The sequence below is a fragment of the Panthera uncia genome, chromosome D1, assembly GCF_023721935.1.
Source record: "Panthera uncia isolate 11264 chromosome D1, Puncia_PCG_1.0, whole genome shotgun sequence".
NCBI classification, from domain to species: domain Eukaryota; kingdom Metazoa; phylum Chordata; class Mammalia; order Carnivora; family Felidae; genus Panthera; species Panthera uncia.
Window position 1 is genome coordinate 53,936,485 of NC_064808.1, and position 22,214 is coordinate 53,958,698.

Consider the following 22,214-nt stretch of genomic DNA (forward strand, 5'->3'; position numbering starts at 1 on the left):
GGACTTCAAGCTGTTTTACAAAGCTGTAATCATCAAGACAGTGTGGTACTGGCACAAAAACAGACACTCAGATCAATGGAACAAAGTAGAGAACCCAAAAATGGACCCACAAACATTTGGCCAACTAATCTTTGACAAAGCAGGAAAGAATATCCAATGGAATAAAGACAGTCTCTTCAGCAAGTGGTGCTGGAAAAACTGGACAGCAACATGCATAAAAATGAACCTGGACCATTTTCTTATACCATACACAAAAAGAAACTCAAAATGGATGAAGGACCTAAATGTAAGACAGGAAGCCATCAAAATCCTTGGGGAGAAAGCAGGCAAAAACCTCTTTGACCTTGGCCGCAGCAACTTCTTACTCAACACATCTCCAGAGGCAAGGGAAACAAAAGCAAAAATGAATTATTGGGACCTCATCAAAATAAAAAGCTTCTGCACAGTGAAGGAAACAATCAGCAAAACTAAAAAGCAACTGATAGAATGGGAAAAGATATTTGCAAATGACATATCAGATAAAGGGTTAGTATCCAAAATCTATAAAGAACTTCTCAAACTCAACACTCAAAAAACAAATAATCCAGTGAAGAAATGGGCAAAAGACATGAATAGACACTTCTCCAAAAAAGACGTCCAGATGACCAGTGGGAATGCAAACTGGTGCAGCCACTCTGGAAAACAGTATGGAGGTTCCTCAAAAAATTAAAAATAGAACTACCCTATGACCCAGCAATTGCACACTAGGTATTTATCCAAGGGATACAGGTGTGCTGTTTCGAAGGGGAACATGCACCCCAATGTTGATAACAGCACTATCAACAATAGCCAAAGTATGGAAAGAACACAAATGTTCATCGATGGACGAACAGATAAAGAAGATGTGGTATACATATACAATGGAGTATTAGCCGGCAATCAAAAAAAATGAAAGCTTGCCGTTTGCAACTACGTGGATGGAGCTAGAGGGTATTATGCTAAGTGAAATTAGTCAGTTAGAGAAAAACAAACATCATATGACTTCACTCATATGAGGACTTTAAGATACAAAACAGATGAACATAAGGGAAGGGAAGCAAAACTAATATAAAAACAGGGAGGGGGACAAAACATAGGAGACCCTTAAATACAGAGAACTGAGATTTGATGGGGGATGGGGGAGAGAAGAAAATGGGTGATGGGCATTGAGGAGGGCACTTGCTGGGATGAGAACTGGGTGTTGTATCTAAGCCAATTTGACAATAAATTATCATAAAAAATAATTTCTCCCATCCTATATAGGTTATCTTTTCTATATTCTTCTTTTTTAAATCTTTTTTTTTTAATGTTTATTTATTTTTGAGAGAGAGGAAGAACACAAGCAAGGGAAGGTCAGAGAAAGAGGGAGGGAGACACAGAATCTGAAGCAGGATCCAGGCTCTGAGCTGTCAACCCAGAGCCTGATGTGGGGCTTGAACCCACGAACCATGAGATCATGACCTCTGCTGAAGTTGGACACTTAACCGACTGAGGTACCCAGGCACCCCTGTCTTTTCTATATTCTTGAGAATGTTCTTCAATGCACAAAAGCTTTTAATTTGAGTAAGTCAAATTATCTGTTTTTTCTTTGGTTGCTTCTGCTTTAATGGCAAAGCTAAGAACACGGTGCCAAACCCAAGGTCATAAAGATTTACCTCTACGTTTTCTTCTATAGTTTTAGGTCACTGATCCATTTTGAGTTAATTTTTGTATATGGAGTGAGGCAGGGGTTCAACTTCATTCTCTTGCATGTGGTTATCTTGTCTCAGCACAAGTCTTTTGTTGAAAAAAGTAGTCTTTCTCTACTAAATGGCCTTGGCAACCTTGCTGAAAATCAATTGGCCATAGATGTTTGGGCTTATTTCTGGATTCTCAATTCTATTTCATTGGTCTATATATGTCTGTCTTTATGCTAGTACCACACTATTTTGATTAATCTTGAATTAACTTTTGAAATTGGGAAGTGTGAGTCCTTCAGCTTTGTTTTTTCTTTTCAATGCTGTTTTTGGGTATTCAGGGCCCCTTGGAAGTTCCATGTGAATGAGGACAGGCTTTCCCATTTCTGCAAAAAAAGGTCATTGGAATTTTGATAGGGATTGATTGAATCTATAGATTGCTTTGGGGAATATGAACTCTTTCAATCCATAAATATGATTTCCATTTATTTAGGTCCTCTTCAATTATTTTCAGCAATGTTTTATAGTTTCTCAATGTACAAGTCTTTAAATCCTTTATTTAAATTTATTCTTGGTATTTTATTCTTTAGATATTATTATAGCTGGAATTGTCTTAATTTTCTTTTGGTGTATTCATTGATGGAACACAGAAACATAGCTGATTTTTGTGTTTTGATCTCGTACCTGTAATTTCACTGAATTGATTTATTAGCTCTAGTACTTTTTTCATGCTCTCTATAGTATTTTCTATATATAATTACGTCATCTGCAAAAACTGATAATTTCATTCTTCCCTTTCAATATGGATGCCTTCTACTTCTTTTTTCCTTGACTAATTGATCTGACTAGGACTTCCAGTACAGTAGGGAAAATGGGCATCTTTGTCTTGTTCCTGATCTCTAGAAGGAAAGCTTTCAGATTTTCACCATTAAGCACGATGTTAACTGTAGGTTTTTCATAAATGCCTTTTATCTGTTAAGGAAGTTCCCTTCTATTTCTAATTTGTGTTTTTATCATAAAAGAGTGTTTAATTTTGTCAAATGCTTTTCCTGTGTCTTTTCCCTGTTTCTTTTGAGATGATAATAGTTTTTTTTTTTTTTCCTTTATTTTATTAAGTTTACTTTTTGGTTAGTCTTCAAGGTATTAAGAGTGGCAATAACGGACAAGTCAATTTCCAAAAAAAATACAGAATAACACTTCTTTTCTGAACTGTTAAAAAGCTATGTTACTAATTGGTAGGAGTCTCCTTATGCAGACAGAAAGCAAGCACACATGAACAAACTATAAAAGCCAGAACTACCTTTGGAGTTACTATCCTAGACAAAATATTTATGACAACATCTGCTTCAGTTACATATACAAAGCATTTCATAAAATATTAAGGAGCAAGCTTCATAAATAATTAAACTTAAACAAAAGCTCCTAGGGCCAGGTGTTTCTCTTCAGAAGATGAAAGATACAGAGAAAACGATAATAGCTACAGTGTGTCAGTATGGATTACCCCCCCCCAAGTATCTTTGAGAATATGTACAGTTACAATTTAGATGGGGGCGGGAGAATAAACTCCTCCCTAAAAAGACAAAGTAATAATGGTGTAGAATAAAAACCTGAAGATTTTCAAACTTCTCTCTGGGTTATCAGATCACTGTGCTGGGTTCAGCAGTGTAACAAGAATAGCATAACAAGCTCTTTGTAACAGAAAAGCACATGGCATAAAACTTAAAGGTATGAGCTCTTCTAGTTTTTGGAACAAAGGGCTCAACTCCTAGTTGTATCATTCTTACTTTCAATATAAACAGAAGAGGATATCATTTATCCTCATCCCTGGGGAGCAAGATATTCATATGAGTGAATGCAGAGAAAAATGAAAGCTTATCTCGTTATGTCCAAACCAGTTTATATATTTTTAATTCATTTTCTATGGAAATAATACAAGCTAAAGAGATAATATAGTATGGTAGTAGAGCATGGAAAATGTGATGTGTGAGTATGTAACCTCGGGCAGCCATATAAACTTCCTGAGTCTGTTTTCTTCTATATAACGGGCATGATAATATCAACCTCAGAGGATGTGGTTAAAACTCCTAGAAAATTAAGTGTTATGTAAAATATTAGTTATTCTTTAAGACTAAATTTACCTGTTTTATAAACTAAAAGTAGTGTATCCAACATAACTTATTTTCAGAAAAAGAAATTTTTTTCCAATATATGAAATTTATTGTCAAATTGGTTTCCATACAACACCCAGTGCTCATCCCAAAAGGTGCCCTCCTCAATACCCATCACCCACCCTCTCCTCCCTCCCACCCCCCATCAACCCTCAGTTTGTTCTCAGTCAGAAAAAGATATTTTAAACAATTCTGTCAGAGGACAATCTCTCTGATAAAAATAAATGTAATAAAATATAATTTCTAATAAAATTAGAAATGAAAAATGTAACCCCACTACAATACTCCCACTGAATGAAAATTGGAAAAACTCATCTCTAAACAGTTCATGGGTTAACAAGGGGGACAATGTAGAAACAACAAAAAGCCCCTACATATAAAATGCAGTTAAAGTAGAAAAAGAAATTTTTAGCCTTAAGTGGATTTACTTGCAAGAAAGACTAAAACAAAGGACCTACTAGAAAAAGAAGCCTGAAAAAGAATAAGCACATAAACTGTAATAAAGTAGAAAGAAATAATAAATATAAAGGCAGGTATTAAGGAAATAGCAACAACATGAAGAAGTAGAGTAAAAGCTGGATCTTGGAGATTAAGACAGATTAGTAAATTTGATCAAAATGAAAGAAAGCACAGCACACACAATATTAGAAATGGAAAGGAAGACGACAATAGAGTACCCAAGTTTATACACATATACCATCAAATTTGATAAATAAAATGGACTATTGTCTAGGAAAGTATAAGTTACCAAAATGTCCATCAACTGATGAATGGATAAAGAAATTGTGGTTTATATACACAATGGAATACTACGTGGCAATGAGAAAGAATGAAATATGGCCTTTTGTAGCAACGTGGATGGAACTGGAGAGTGTGATGCTAAGTGAAATAAGCCATACAGAGAAAGACAGATACCATATGGTTTCACTCTTATGTGGATCCTGAGAAACTTAACAGAAACCCATGGGGGAGGGGAAGGAAAAAAAGAAAAAGAGGTTAGAGTGGGAGAGAGCCAAAGCATAAGAGAGTGTTAAAAACTGAGAACAAACTGAGGGTTGATGGGGGGTGGGAGGGAGGGGAGGGTGGGTGATGGGTATTGAGGAGGGCACCTTTTGGGATGAGCACTGGGTGTTGTATGGAAACCAATTTGACAATAAATTTCATATATTGAAAAAAAAAAAAAAAAGGAACAGGAAGCCTGAATGGGCCAATAAATATACACAATTTGATCACTATTCAAAAATCAACCGCTCCACAAACAGAACAAAGCCAAGATGTTTTTATAGACTCATTCCCCCAACATTCTCTTATGGAAAATTTCAAAGACACATACCTTAAAATAAAAAGAACTATATGCAAACACCCATATACCCACTACCTAGATTCTTCAATTAACATTTTTCTACATTTGCTTTCATATAAGTACCCATCTTTCTACCCATCCTACTTTCTATACATCAATCCTTCTATATCTTGTATTGGATTCTGGAAAATCCAGAAAATCCAGGAAAATAGAAACATGATAGGATTTCAAAGCACCAGACTAGTGATTTTTATATTTCTGTATCAACTTAATATTCTATCCATCTATCTATCTACCTACCTACCTACCTACCTACCTACCTACCTATCTACCTATCTACTTTTTGAAGTAAACTCTAGGCCCTACATGGGGCTAGAACTCATGATCCCAAGATCATGCTCCACTGACTGACCCAGCTGTGTGCCCCCCAAATTAATATTTTAAATGTTTTTCTAAAAATAGAAATAGAGTCATAGTACACTGAAAACAAGAATAAATATATAAGGAGGTGCTCAGGAAGAAGAGTCTATGCTTCTTTTCTTAAGAAATCCTGATTCCTTTCCAAACAATTTCTTAAGGTATTAAGCCAGTTCCTGCTTCCCCTGCCAAAAAAGAGGATTGAATGAAATCTTTAAAAATAGCTGTTACAAAATGAATATAGTTTTACAAATGCATGCATTCAGCTGGGAAACATTTACTATGCATTTAATGTATCAGAATAAAAAAATTACTAATCATAAGAACAATTTATCTTCAAAAGGACAGTTTGTATGCTGCAAAAAAATTTTAATCTGTCAGGATCCTGAAGAAAAGCAATTTTGTTTATTTTCTCTGCACACAGTGTGAACATGCCAGCAAAGTTGCTGGATCCTAACACTTTTGAACAAAGATTTACCATCAATGAATGACAGCATGTAGGAGGTAAGGTTAATTTTTAAAAAACAAGATAAAGCCTTCATTTCTTGATCAGTGATAAAATGCTACTTTCCCTTTTGTGTCTTTTTATTATTTTTTACACTGACACATGACCTTGCTGTCCTTCCATATGAATGAGTTGAGTGCATTCAAAATTTATTTAAGTGGAAGGTAAAATTCCCTTTTTTCTTTTAAAGATTTTATTTATTTAAAAAATTTTTTAATGTTTATATTTGAGAGAGAGCGAAAGAGAGAGCACATGAGCAGGGGAGAGGCAGAGAGAGAGAGAGACAAAGACAGAATCTGAAGCAGGCTCCAGGCTCTGAGCTGTCAGCACAGAGCCTGATGTGGGGTTCAAACTCACAAGCTATGAGATTATGACCTGAGCCAAAGTCAGATGTTCAACTGAATGAGCCACTCAGGTGCCCCTAAAGATTTTATTTTTAAGTAATCTCTACACCTAATGTGGGACTTGAACTTGCAACTCTGAGATCAAGAGTCACATGCTCTTCTGACTGAGTCAGTCAGGCACCCCGAAGGTAAAACTCTTTAAATCATTTCATCTCAAAAGCAATATGGCAGCAGAGTGATAATCCTGCACTAGCTTGTACCATTACCTCCCCTTTTCCCCTTTGTGCCAACTCATCAAGAACACCATGCAACTTTGTTAGAAGGAAAAGTGTTTCCAGGAGATTTGTCCTTTAAAGCATTCTTCTAAAGTACCGGTGACTTCATTTTGTTTGTATGCAAAAACATTTTAGATTCTAAAATGGATAACATCACATATTTCACTAAAGGTAACTTACCTTGCTGGAGGTTTCTAATAAAAACTGGAATGTGTTCTGCACAGCTTGGCATGTCTCTAGCTCAGTCCGGCTGAAGGCTATTAAATAATCCTTCAGGTGATCATACACATTTCCATCAAGAGCCTGTAAAAGAGTAATAAACAAAAGCAAAAAAAAATTATGACAAAGCTTTGATACAGAACCCCTACTGTTCACAAGGTAAATTCAGTTTAAAATCTATTAATAATAAATGGACAAAAGATAAAGATTGTTACATAAATGTACTTATAACCAGTAAACAATCACTTGGGAAAATGCTGAATCTTTCTAATAAATAGGAACTAAAAAAGATAAAATCCAATATTGGTAAAGCTGTAGAAACAGGATACACTTGGAGACAAAGTTATTGGGTTCTGATCTTTGTTCATCTGTTTATTAACTGCCATCAGCCACTGTAGTCATTTTATAACAGAGTAGGTGTGGGAGTTAAATGGAACTGTGGATGTGAAAGGATCCAGGCACAGTGCCTGAAACAGAGTAGACATGCAATCATTAATCTCCTCCATTTTTCCTCATCCACTGTTGGTAGGATTATAAATTAGCATACTCTTACTACAGAGCAGTCAGAGAAAAAAACACAATAGCAATGGTTAGAAAAAAGTGATTTAGAAATACACTTTTGAAGAAACACCAATGAAATGTCTATAAAGAATTTTAAACATTCTTCTTTGTTTAAGCATTTAGAGTAGGATTCACTGAAATTGAAAGAAAAAAAAAAGAAAACCGCCAAACATTTGAAAAATAATTAGGCTATGATATATATAATAACTGAAATATATGCACCAACAAAAACTATGGTAACTATACTGTTGCAAAAGTAGGTACAAAATAATTTTAGGTTAAAAAAAAAGTAAAACAAATAGTATACATATTAGCAACAACTATAGGGAAAATACATCTATAATAATAGCAATAATCAAAAAAAGGTTCTGGAGTCCTGCCAATCAATGGAAATTTTCTTAAAAATTGAGGTAAAATTTTCACAACATAAAATTCACCACTTTAGCTATTTTAAAGTATACAATTCAGTGGCTTTTAGCACATTCGCAATGTTGTGTAACCACCAGTACTATCTACGTGCAGCGTATTTGCACTGCCCCCAAAAGAAATCCCACATCCATTAGGTGGTGACTCCCATTTCTCCCTTGCCGCCCCCACCTCTGACAACCATTAATCTTTCTACCTCTAAGGGGTTTGCCTAGACATTTCATATAAATGGAACCATATAACACGTGTCATTTTGTGCCTGCCTTTATCACCAGGCATAATGTTTTCAAGGTTCATCAATGTATTAATATCTCATTTCTTTTTATGACTGAATAATATTCTTTTATATGGATATACCACATTTAGTACCCATTCATTGGTTGATGGGCATTTGGGTTGTTTCCACTTTTTGGCTATTATGGATAATGCTGCTATGAACATTTATGTATAAGTTTTTATTTGAACACCTGTTTCCAATTCTCTGGGTATATGCCTACTAGTGGAACTGCTGAGTCCTATGATAATTCTATGTCTAACTATTTGAGGAACTGCCAAACTTTTCCACAGTGGCTGCACCATTTTACATCCCCATTAACAATGTATAAAGGTTCCAATTTCTCTACATCCTCATCAATGCTTGTTGTTTTCTGTTTTTTTTTTTTTTTAATTATTCAAGCCATGCAAGCAGTATCTCCTTGTGGTTTTGACTTGCATTTCTCTAATGACTAATAATGTTGGGGATCTTTTCATGGGCTTACTGGCCATTTGTATGTTGTCCTTGGAAAAATGTCTACTCAAGTCCTTCGCTCGTTTTTAAATTGGGTTGTTTTGTCTTTTTGTTGTGGGGTTGTAAGAGTTATTCATATAATCAGATACATGTCTTTTATTAGATGTATGACTTCCAAATATATTCTCTTATTTTGTGGGCTGTCTTTTCACTTTCTCAATAGCGTCCTTTGATGCACAAAAAGTTCTTATTTTGATGAAGTCTAATTTAGCTATTTTTCTTTTGTTGCTTGTGTTCTGGTATCATATCCTCAATGGAGGTTTTACAGTAAATAAACTCTTTGTACATCTTATGTCTGGCTATTCCATTAAACTTTTACTATATCACTGATTTTTAAAAAATGCACACCTATCCCTGAAGCACTGAGTAATAAAGCTGCACATTCTATAGTGCTTACTCCACCAGATGGCACCATCAAGCACTTTAAATATAGGCAGTGCAAATGCCTTAAAATTCCTTTCCACGTAGTCATGTAACATCCCCAGGGAGACTGCTGGTACTGTCTGAATACGAATTCCTAACTTAAGACATGCTTTTCATGAACTTGTTAAAAAAGAAACATATAAATTCTTCTGATATGGCTTTGCCTTAGAAATGCTCTTGGTAGATGGTCTTAACCTCATGTTTGCAGGAAACAACTGGAGCATTTTTATTTAAACACAGCAAGTAGCAATATAGGCATCATGAGCTCCCAGCCTCTGAATTTTTGATTCAGTAGGCTGGGGTGGTGGTGGGGAGCTGAGAATTTACATTTTCTAACAACTTGCTGCTTGTCTGGGGACCATACTTGGAGAATCACTGGACTAAATCGTCATTTTAACTGATGAGGTTCAACATTTCCACAGACTTAGATCCTGGTGAGCCTGTAGAGGCAGAGTGGCTGGAGGCAGAGACGTCTACCATCCTGAATAGGGTCAACAGCCCCAGTACAGCAGTACAGCAGCTATTTCTAACAGAATAATGTCCTACATCATAATTAGAGGCAGCATTATGCAACACGGGAAAGAACTTGAGTTCTGAAGTTGGATGTGGGTTAGAATCCCAGCACTGTTACTTAGTTCATCATTTTGATGGCTTTCTCATTTGTAATTAGGTAAAGTGGGAATACAACATACTCCACAGGCACATTGTGAAAATTAACTAAAGCAAAGGAAGTGACACAATGTTAATCTCCTTTCTTGCCTTCTTCAAAAATCTTCAATGGATTGGCCACATATTGATAACTGTTAAAGCTGGGTAATGAATACATGGGGGTATTTATACTACTCTTTTTTATTACAGTGTATGTTGAGAATTTTCCATAAAAAAATATAAAGAAAGCCTGGATATCAGATTAGGAAAAAAAGTGATGCCACAATTTTTTTTCAATGGTTCCCACTGTATATTTTGAAAAGTCAAAATTCTTTAGCTGGTATCTACGTTCCTTTACCATCTAGTCCCAAACTACCTCTCATTAGCACCATCTCTAATCATTGTTATCTGCATTGTACTCTACATCCCAACCAGACTGAGCCTTTTTAGAGAATGCCACTCACCTTCATGTTTCCAGTTAAGTTATTCTGTTGGTTTGGAATGTTCTTCCCCCCTTCTCTTCATTCAAATAGTAATAACTATAACTGACACAGGCAGCTAACATATACTAATGACATTTGACCTAGAGCTCTCGCTCTCCCTCTTTCTCTCTCCTCTCTCTCTCCCCCTCTCTCTCTCCCCCTCTCTCTCGAGAGTAGGTGATTGCTGGGATGGAAGCTGAGTCAAAAATAGCCAAATGGCTATAACTAAATGGCTAGTCTTCCTACCAAATAGAGAAAGTCTGTCTTCAGTAGAAGAGATTTATACCAATTCACAAGGAAAAGCAATGATGAGAAATTTGGCAGAGTGAAGATGGGAATGGGGAGGCAAAAGGAAGGGACAAGGAATGTCTTCAGATTGGGTGGTTTCTGAATAAGCACCCCCTTGTCCTTTCTGTGATTGGTTACCTGAGCCAACAAATTCCCACTTTGCTCACGCTACTTTGAATTAGGTCTTGTTGAGTTGAGTTTGTTATTTGCAATTAAGAGACTCCTCACTAAAGGGTTCTGAATGAGGGGCACCTGGGTGGCTCAGTTGGTTAAGTGTCTGACTTCAGCTCAGGTCATGACCTTGCGGTTCGTGGGTTTGAACTCTGCATCAGGCTCTGTGCTGACAGCTCAGAGCCTGGAGCCTGCTTCGGATTCTGTATCTCCCTCTCTCTCTCTCTCTCTCTGCCCCTTCCCTGCTCGCACCCTCTCAAAAATAAATAAACATTAAAAAAAATAAAGGGTTATGAATGATAACTAGCTTGTATTGGCTGTACTATCTAAATTATTTCTTTTGATTGTATTATAAGAAAAACTTTGATTCATCTAGGTAATTAATTGTAAGTAATAATAATTCAATAACTTGCTTTATATTCCTGGTTCTCTTCAATTAACCAGATCTAAAAGTCTGAGGTAGACAATTTTTTATTGCAAAGCTGAATCACAAATACATTCCAAAAGCTACATGTATTTCTCAGAAAATTTAAAGTAAGGTAAGAACTACTCAAATCTTTCAATAAAAGGTAAATGTGCCACAATTATAATATTTGACAAGGGCATGCACAGCGAAGATGCATCTGAGTCCTGTGTAAAATTTATTTTTTTTAAGTTTACTTATTTATTGGGGGGGGGGGGCAGAGAGAGACGGGGGGGGGGGGGGGGGAGACAGAGGATCCGAAGTAGGCTCTGTGCTGATAGCAGAGAGCCTGATGTGGGGCTTGAACTCATGAACCATGAGATCATGACCTGAGCTGAAGCTGGATGCTTAAATGACTGAATGACCCAGGTGCCTGCCTTGTGTAGCGTTCAATGAGCAAGGCACAAGAATGTTCTAAGTATACTTGTTTGTTCATTTTCAAATGAGCAATTGTGCACAAACTTCAATTAATATAGAGACTTGTGTGAAGAGCCACAAATTTTGTAATCAATGGTAAACTAGAATTCACATATGTGCTCAGAAATGGCAGAAGCATTCTTTCAAGGTTTATACAAATATGAGTTAATCTGGCAGTATGAGCTCCTTGGTGGTCTCCACTATGCAAAAATTTGGTAGGTTAACTCATCCAAATATGTATTTGAAACGTAGTCAAACTTAAAAAATTATTTGATACAAACTGCTAGGGGAAGAAGTCTGTAATACCTGAAATGAGAAACCACAGGCCTTTGATCAGCCATATGTTTTAATAGTCTAGCAGTTTTTCAATTTGAAAAATTGAATTTGAATGTGTTTAAGCAGCCATGTTCTTTTCTCTTACCCATAGACCACACACTCCCTTATGTATTATTACCCCTGCCCTCTTTACTCATTGGATCAACCTGATCTCTAAAATCAGTTGAGTTTGAAATCAAAACTCGTAATAGTAAATACTCAAAATAGTAAGAAGGAAGGAAGGAAGGAAGGAAGGAAGGAAGGAAGGAAGGAAGGAAAGAAAGAAAGAAAGAAAGAAAGAAAGAAAGAAAGAAAGAAAGAAAGAAAAGGAAAAAGAAAGAAAGAAAGAAAGAAAGAAAGAAAGAAAGAAAGAAAGAAAGAAAGAAAAGAGAAGAGAAAAAAGAAAATTGGGCTGTCTTAACAAATTCAGAAATTTAAAATACTAGGGTGTTCCACTGAACATTTATTTTCAGGAAAGTAGAAATTCTCTGGAACACGTTGGAAGAGGAAAATTATGCTGAATAAGGAGTTAGGAGAAAGAAAATGTGACATTTTTCTAAGCATTTGGTGCAATGTCCCCTACAGTGAGAACTTTAAACAGTGGCCTCCTTATTTGGATCCAGGAAGGGCACAGATTCCGTAGTCATATGGTTATGTTGAAATCTCCTTAGTTTCCTTAATACAGCCTAGGAAGGCAAACTCTTCTAAGAGCAATGGGCATTCTAAAATAGTCTTTGGGTAAAAGTCAAGGATATAAATATCAAGATGATGATAAATTTGAGCTCTCTTAAATCATAAAATTCTACAGTCCTCCTATGCTGATGGAAGAGAACAATGATTGCCTGCCTGCATTTGTTTCTTTCTGAGAAGACCTTACCTATACTTAACCAGGATGCAGAGAAAGTAGATTTTCACAAATTAAGAGAGATTAAAGAAGTCATGGGAATGAAAGGTACAGCACAGGGAATATAGTCAATGGTACTGTAATAGTGTTATAATGGTGACATATAGTAGCTACACTTGCAGTGAGCATGGCATTATAGAGTTGTCCAATTACTATGTCATACACCTGAAAATAATGTAACATTGTGTCAACTATGCTTTAATAAAAAATTTTTTTAAAGAGATCAAAGCACGTACTGAGTTGCATCTGTATCACTGTAAATATCTTAAGACATGACTGAATATGTCAATTGATATAAAGTAAAATTAGAAACACATCACCCAATTTTATACTTGTGGTTGTTTTGTTTAAAAGCATTGGGTTACTTCAGGTTCTGTGAAAGAGGAAACAAATAAGAAAGCTCCCCTCTGTGAATTATAAAACTCCAGGAAAGGAAAATTCAACACTGCTTCTCTATGAAGTCTGTGTTGTCCTCTCCCTCTCTCTTTTTTTAAGTTTATTTATTTTGAGAGAGAAAGAGAGTGTGCGTGAGCGTGAGAGCGCATACAAGTCAGGAAGGGGCAGAGAGAAAAACAGAAGGAATCCCAAGCAGGCTCTGCACCATCAGTGCAGGGACGGATGTGGGGCTCGAAATGATGAACTGTGAGATCATAACGTGAGCTGAGATCAAGAATATGCCCCTCTGTGTTGTCCTCTTGAGTTATTTACTAGCATGCATAATTGCTGGTGAGTGTGGTGAAACCATCTCAATATTTAGGTTGCAACCCTAAAGCAGCATGGTCCGATAGAAAGCTTTGAACCATATATGCTTGCATTCAAATCCAGGTCCACTGCTTATGAAAAATATTACTCTAAGCAAGTACTGAATCTTCCTTCTTTAAACTCCTGATCTGATGGAGTCAAAAAAGTATAGTATTTGTAAAAGATGATTATTAGAATAATAAAGCTTCACCATTTCTATGTTCTATCCAGGATTTTCATCTATTTCCCTTATAGGACCCATAGTGAGGGTTTTTTTTTTGTGACAGACTTGGTTTTGAATCTTAATTCTATTATGTACTTAAGGCCTCAGTTTCCCCATTTATAAAACAAAGAATAATGTATCTTCTCATGAGATCTGTAAAATAGGCATTTTCAAGTGTACCACTCTAATTCGATGTTTCTTTTATTATGTTTTTTTTGGGAATTATTTTCACAGTGGTTGCCCGGAGATTACAACTAACATCTTAATTTAAAGCAAACTGGTTTGGATTAATGCAAACTTAATTTCAATGGTGTATCAACTTTGGTCCTACATAGCTCTATTGCTACCCTCCTCTGTGCTATTACTGCCATACAAATGTATCTTTAACACATTATAAGTCCATCAACATTTTATAATTTTGTTTATTTATTTATTTACATTTTAGAAAGAGAGAAAGCATATAAGCGGGGGAGGGGGCAGCGGGAGAGATGGAGAGGATCTCAAGCAGACTCCATGCTCAGGGCGGAGCCCCACGCAGGGCTCAATCTCACTACCCTGAAATCATGACCTGAGTCAAAATCAAGAGTCGGACACTCCACCGACGGAGCCACCCAGGTGCCCCATGTTCATGTCTTTTAAATCAGACTTTAAATATTCCTTTCTCAGACTGGATAATCTCAATTGTTTCACCTTAAATTCATGGATTCTTTCTTTTGCCAGCTCAGATTTGCTGCTGAACCCTTCTAGTGCATTCCTATTTTAGTTATTGTACTTTCCTACACCAGGATTTCTATTTGGCTCTTTTTTATAATTTCTCTTTGTTGATATTCTCTCTTTGGTGGGACATTATTCTCATACTTTAGTTCTTTGGCTTTATGGTTTCCTTTAGCTCTTTGTTAAAAATAGGTGATTTAAAATCTTTGTCTAGTAAGTCCAATGTATGTGCTTCTTTAGGGTCAATTTCTATTGACTCCTTTTAGTCCTCTGGAAGGGCTATACACTCCTGTTTCTTTGCATATGTCATAATCTTTTAAGAACTTTCCATTTAAAATAATGTAATGTGGGGGCGCCTGAGTAGCTCAGCTGGTTGAGCGTCTGACTTTGGCTCATGGCTTGTGAGTTTGAACTCTGCGTTGGGCTCTGTGCTGACAGCTCACAGCCTGGAGCCCACTTCAGATTCTCTCTCTCTCTCTCTCTCTCTCTCTCTCTCTCTCTGCCTCTCCCCTGCTTGTGTTCTGTCTCCCTCTTTCTCAAAAATAAACATTAAAAAAATGTTTTTAAATAATGTAATGTGGTACTTCAGGAAATCAGATTCCTCTTTCTCTCCCCAAGATTTATTATTGCTGTTGCTATTTATTTAGTGACTATGTTTTTACCTCAGTGCTCCAGGGAATCCAGAATTTTCCAAGAAGCTTCAGAGACTCCACAAATACTTGATTGAGAAGTTTTAATAAGCATGGTTTTGACCATTTTTTAATATATACAAACTGATTTTAGTCTGTCAGCCATCCATTATTTTCCATCTCACTCTACTGCTAACCATAATCTTCATTTCTAACAAATCCATCAGAATCAGCACTCAAGTAAAATGTGATAAAGGTGAGTGACATGCCCAGATGATCTTAAGGCAGGTATATGTCAAAACATTCAAGCCAAAATCTACTGGCTTGAGTATAGTGCTTTCAGAAATCTCTTGCCTGTGTTCCAATTTCAGTAGCCCCAAATCTCTTTTGTTCCTCACATATACAGAGCATAGATAAAACTAATCAGAGTAGTTTTTCTTAAAGTGGAAGCTAAGGATATAATCACATAATCTTTGCAGTTCATAAATTCATTGTAGCAATTTAAATTTTTTTGTTTTCATCTAAATAATTTTTAGATGATATAATTTAATCCAGGACAATATGGAAGATCAACCTTTTACTGGGGAATTGCCGTGGGATCTCTGTGCCCACGCTTATGTTTATGATCAATGTGTCAAGTTGTTTTAATCCAATGGTCCTAGGTTAATGAAAAGAGCTCTTGTACTTGAAATGACCTTGAACTTAAAATGTAAATGACATATTTGCAAGATGTGGAGATAAAATGACATCTGTGAACACTTTACTAACAAAACAAAAGGGGTGATGAGGAAGAGTCATTATAGGCATACGGAAGAACAGGCACGGATTTTCAAAACAGCTTAGAGACAGCATCATAATTCATATCTCAAGTAGCAATTTATGTTCCACTAATCTTTATCAGCTATCATATTTAATTATTTCATCAATTTGAATTTGACTGATTTATAGACTTGGTTGCATTTAAATGGTATTTTTTGTTGTTGTTTTATACTTATATAAAAACTATAAACAAAAGTTTTTAAGCTGGAGGCAAGGAGAGCTAGAGGGCCAAAAGGCCTGATGGAGGAAACCGAAAGACTTCTGGAAGAAACTATAATAGACGTTCAGCTCTCTAGGTATATAAACAAGGAAATTGTAGGTATCAGATAGCAAATATGACTGCTGCAAACCTAAGAATTTTTGGCATTCCAAATTAAATCTAGAATTTTCCCATATTGATCTTTTGGCTGTTATTTCAGTGGCATCTTTTATGTGTACTTTTGACATGAAAGTACTGAAATGCCAGAAAATAGTTAGCATGGAGAATATAAAGCTTTAATTTTAGTTCAGGAGGCAATATCCCTAATGCAAGCAATATGAAAGTTCCTTACATTGAAATTTTGGGGAAGAGTTGATATACATTTTTTTTGGATATATGGGACCATTAATGGAAAGGAAATAGTATGATGGTTTAGATGTTTCCTTTGGTCTCCTCCTAACTACAACTGATGGTTGTAGTGAACATGGTCTGATCATTACAGCCCCATGACAGCCTCTGACTGAAACAATCTTAGGTGTATGGTATACTCAAACGTGACAGCTACATTTTTTTCTTTTTTTCTTTTTTTCTTTTTTAATGTTTATTTACTTGAGAGAGAGAGAAAAAGAGAGAGAGAGAGAGAGCAGGGGAGGGGCAGAGAGAGACACACACACAGAATCCGAAGCAGGCTCCAGGCTCTGAGCTGTCAGCACAGAGCCCGATATGGGGCTTGAACTCACATACCGTGAGATCATGACCTGAGCTGAAGTCGGACGCTCAACCGAATGAGCCACCCAGATGCCCCAACAGCTACATTTCTTTGCACCTGAATTTTCTATGCAATATGGAATACTATGACAAAAAGGAACTTGTTATAAACATAATAACAAAGTGATTATTCAACAGTTCAATTCTATAAAAATTTATTGATAACCTACTCTGTGCCAAAAACTATGCCAAGGGTTGAGTCTGTTTAAAGTTTTGTTTTTTTTTTAAAGTTTATTTATTTATTTTGAAAGGGGGGAGCAGAGATAGAGAGGAAGAGAGAGAGAATCCCAAGCAGGCTCCACACTGTCAGTGCAGAGCCTGATGTGGGGGCTTGAACTCATGAACTGTAAGATCATGACCTGAGCCAAAATCAAGAGTCAGACGCTTACCTGACTGAGCCACCCAGGTGCCCCAAGGGTTGAGTCTGTTTATATATGGTGTATTTGAACCATGAAGAATTTGGCCAAGTGTTAGGCATGAATATGTAATAGATAATTTTATTTATACAAGGTGGCAGAAGAGAATGACCTCAACAAATGTGGAAATTTAAGGAAGATTTTCTGGAGGAAATGATGCTCATAGTATCATGTAGTGGAAAGTCCTGAAGAATAACATTTGCCACAGTTTTTATTAAGAGAACAGTTCAGTTCTTAACTACTAAAATCAGTATTTATCAAAGCTTGCTTAAGACCAATTAATCATTGGTGCCCCTGGGTGGCTCAGTTGGTTAAGCATCAAACTTTGGCGCAGGTCATGATCTTGCGGTCCATGAGTTTGAGACCCACATTGGGTTCTCTGCTGACAGCTCAGAGCCTGGAACCTGCTTCGGATTCTGTGTCTCTGTCTCTCTGCCCCTCCCCTGCTCGCATTCTCTCTCTCTCTCTCTCTCTCTCTCTCTCTCTCTCTCTCAAAAATAAGTGTTAAAAAACAAACTTTAAAGACTAATTCATCATTTTGCAGCCTGGTGCAGGGCTCGAACTCATGAACTGTGAGACCATGACCTGAGCTGAAATTCAGAGTTGGATCCTTAACCAACTCAGCCACCCAGGTGTCCCGAATTCATCATTTTGATCACTGGGGTGCCTGGGTGGCTCAGTCGGTTAAGTGTCCAACTTTAGCTCAGGTCATGATCTTGCGGTTTGTGAGTTCAAGCCTTATGTCAAGCTCTGTGCTGACAGCTCGGAGCCTGGAGCCTGTTTCAGATTCTGTGTCTTCCTCTCTCTCTGCCCTTTCCCTGTTCATGCTCTGTCTCTCTCTCAAAAATAAACAAAAAATAAAACATTAGAAAAAAAGACTAATTCATCATTTTGATTATTTGTTTTCCTAATTAGTCAATTCGGGTTTTAAAAAGATCTTGAATTGTACTTTTTTGGGGTGTTGCACTTTAAAGCAGATTTAAGATTACAAATACTTTCCTTTTATCTTTTTTTTTTTTTAACATTTATTTATTTTTGAGACAGAGAGAGAAAGAGCATGAACGGGGGAGGGTCAGAGAGAGGGAGACACAGAATCCGAAACAGGCTCCAGGCTCTGAGCTGTCAGCAAAGATCCCGACGCGGGGCTCGAACTCACAGACCGCGAGATCATGACCTGAGCCGAAGTCGGTCGCTTAACTGACTGAGCCATCCAGGCGCCCCACAAGTACTTTCTTTAAAAAAAATTTTTTTTAAATGTTTACTTATTTTTGAAGGAGAGAGAGAGAGACAGGGTGAAGCGGGGGAGTGCCAGAGAGAGAGGAAGACACAGAGAGAAGCTCCAGGCTCCAAGCTGTCAGCACAGAGCCCGATGCGGGGCTTGAATTCATGAACCATGAGATCACAACCTGAGCTGAAGTTGGACATTTACCCAACTGAGCCACCCAGGTGCCCCAAGATTATAAATACTTTCTAAAAATATAATAAGGATAAGAGTCACAGAAGTTTGGTCTTTATATGTATGTAATGAAAGTGGCCTTTGAACTAAACATGTAAAGCAGGATATTTTCAAATTTTAATATAGTAGCCAAATTGTACTTTTGGGGGTATGTAGTTATTCAGGACATCAAAGCTTTCAAGTACAGAGTCTATGAAAAAAGAATTTGGCTTTCTTATTATAAACACTCACATGTCCATTCTTAATTCAATTCCAGCAACAACCTCTGCTGTGCTCAGCACTATTTGAATCACAGAAAAAAAACATTAACTGAGGACATTCAGGAAGAAAGCAAGGAAGATCAAGAAAGACAGAATCCATTTCTCAGCAGCAGTGACAATAATTCGTCTTCTAAAAAAGTTACAACTAAACATATCCCCCCGCATTTTAGTAAGACTGTAGTTGTAACACATTGTGCCTCAAATACCTGAGTAATGGATTCAAAATTATAAAAGAAAATATTAACTTTCTACTTTCTTATTCCAAAGTTTAATGTTACCTACAATTATAACTTAGTTTTCTTTAACGAGTTGTGGAGGTTTACTCAGATTTTAAAAGCTGCCTATTTGGTGCAAACATTCCAGCTTCTGTTAGATTTTGATCTCTTAGAGAAAACTCCTCGCCTTCTAGGCATCTATAACAATGGTGGGTGACTTTCTGTAAACAAGCAGTAAAGTTCCAGGGAGCTTCTTCGTATCTGTGGATTAGACAGTCTCCAATGGCAAGAGCCCCCTGTGTTTTGTGCACCAGTGCTATACTCTCTATGTAGAAAGCACAAAGACACGCTGAAAAGGCATTTATAGCCTAACACAGATGATTCCTGGCTCTAATTTAAAGAGGGAGGACAAATACATTTTAGCCCTAAGTGGGAATCAGATTATTTATCATCCTTACCCTTTTAAACTTGTCACTACAAACATTTTAGGGACTGAAGGTCTCACAACAATATTTAAGTGAAATGAGACTTTGTCGCATGTGTGTGTTCATTCTACGCTGCTCACAAATGCACCACATTTTTGATACTAAAAGGCCTTTTATAAAGCATGTTAGTATTTCAGGTGATACGAACAAAACTGACCACACACATGTATGTCTCCAAAATGCAGTTTCCAAATATCATTTTAATATTAAAGGAAATAATATATGGAATAATATTAGCACGATGTGTGGCAAGTAATAAATAATGAATAAAGTTACTTTTATATTTTTATTCTCCTTCAAGAGAACAGAGGCCATGTGGATCTTGTTCTCTATTGTGCCTCCAGTAAATGGAACACAGAAAGCACCTAGAAAATATGTTAAATTATAAATGAATGAATGGTCTGAAATAAAAATGTCTGCTAACAGTACTGTATCTCCAATGTCTAAAATAGCATCTCATAGGATATAGAACATAATAAATTACATTGGATATCAGTTTGCTTGGTACAAAATATAGGCTGCAACTCTGTTAATGTGTCATTACTATCTTCAGCAGTGATTGTCTTGGTCTTTTAATCATCCACCCTTTGCTTCAATTTGTTTTTTTCTTTTTTTTAATGTTTGTATATTTATTTTGAGGGAGAGAGAGAGAGAGTGCAAGCATGCTATTGGGGGAGAGAGGCAGAGAGACAAGAAGGGAATCCAAAGCAGGCTCATGCTCAGTGCAGAGCCCTATGTGGGGCTTGATCCCATGACTGTGAGATCTCGACCCAAGCTGAAATCAAGAGCTGGATACTTAACCAACTGAGCCACCCAGCCACCCCAAATTGTTTTTTATTTTTTTAAATGCTTATTTATTTTGAGAGAAAGAGACAGCAAGAGTGAGGGGGGGGCAGAAAGAGAGGAGAGAGAGAATCCTATGTAGGCTCCACACCAGGGTCAATCTCACCAACTGTGAGATCATGATCTGAGCTGAAATCAAGAGTCAGATGCTTAATCAACTGAGCCAACCAGGCGTCCCTTTTCGTCAGTTTGTAACTGGCAAGAAAAGTGGTTTAAATAACACAAATGAAAATGTTCAATTTATTAGCAAGCAAAAAATTAAAATATTTAATTACGAATATTATATAATTATCCAAATTGTTGCTCATACAGGTATATTTAGTTAGTTATAAAATACAATTTTGGGGTGCCCTGGTGGCTCAGCTGGTTGAGTATCCAACTTTAAAAAAAAATTTTTTTTTAATGTTTATCTTTGAGACAGAGACAGACAGAGTGTGAGCGGCGGGAGGAGCAGAGAGAGACACACACACACAGAATCTGAAGCAGGCCCCAGGCTCTGACCTGTCAGCAAAGAGCCTGATGTGGGGCCCAAACCCACAAACCATGAGATCACGACCTGAGCCAAACTCGGATGCTCAACCAACTTAGCCACCTGGGCACTCAGCATCCAACTCTTGATTTTGGCTCAGGTCATGATCTCACGGTTCATGGGATCAAGCCCTACTGAATGTCTTACCTGCTCTATTACCTGTTTTTTCAGATGTGAGCTGCTGAGCATGGAGCCTACATGGGATTCTCTCTCTCCCTCTGCCCGTCCCCCACTCACACATGGTCTCTCTCAAAATAAATGAAATTAAAAAACATTAAAAAATATAGTTTTGATAAGGGTACAAGAAAATAGGTACTTTCATACACTACTTTCAGGAGCATAAAATGATATCTTTCTGGAAGGTAATCAGCGTATACGGGAAGTATTAATACATCTTTGGTTTTGACCAGGGAATGAAGCTGTAAGAAGGTATCTTAAGGAAGTTATCAAAGAGGTTTTCTCTTGGTTTCGGTTCAGGTCATGATCTCAAGGTTAGTGAGTTTGAGCCCTACATCAGGCTCTGTGCTGACACTCTCTCCCTTTCTCTCTACCCCTCCCCTGCTTGAGTGTGCTATCTCTCTCAAAATAAATAAACTTTAGGGAAAAAAAAGAGGTGTACAAATATTTGTATAAAAGAATCTTTACTACAGATTTATAAAAGCAGACCAAAGGGGACAAGAAAATTTATGGCATTTTAATTAAATATTATGTGGTCATGAAAATCACATCTTCAAGTAATAAAGACAGGAATAGTTCACAATGTATTTTACGTGAGAAAAAAAAGCACTAACGTGAACAAAATAATACTAAGTCTGATGCATGTATATATAATACATGCATAGAAAAGATTAGAAAATTATGCTAAAATGACATTAAGAGTAATTTACTGCTGCATAATAGATTTTAATTTTAATTTTAATTTTGTATTTGGGTTTCTTGGTACTGTGAAAATCTTCTTTTGGTAATCTGGTAATCAAACAGAACATTTATCTTTCTTAAAGTTAAAGAAAAAGGGCTCTACTACAACTATGCCATAGAACACTATACTCACATTTACATTCATAAACAATTACAAAGCAACTATGCTTATGATCTGAAAAATGATTT

General features: G+C 36.7%; 1 protein-coding gene and 1 long non-coding RNA gene across 5 annotated transcripts in view; both read right to left on the bottom strand.

Moving 5' to 3' along the window:
* The window catches only part of FCHSD2 (FCH and double SH3 domains 2), a 302,350-nt gene that overhangs the window by 72,672 nt on the left and 207,464 nt on the right, over positions 1 to 22,214 (bottom strand). For all 4 annotated transcript variants that reach the window (XM_049619346.1, XM_049619362.1, XM_049619338.1 and 1 more), the window contains exon 9: positions 6,887 to 7,009. In XM_049619346.1, the coding sequence (XP_049475303.1) occupies positions 6,887 to 7,009 (123 nt within the window). The remainder of the gene's footprint in view (positions 1 to 6,886; positions 7,010 to 22,214) is intronic.
* On the bottom strand, positions 14,562 to 21,330 carry LOC125914302 (uncharacterized). The gene is made up of 2 exons (XR_007455274.1): positions 18,494 to 21,330; positions 14,562 to 16,893 (listed from the first exon to the last, which is right to left on the bottom strand). It is a non-coding gene; the product is annotated as an uncharacterized LOC125914302 (long non-coding RNA).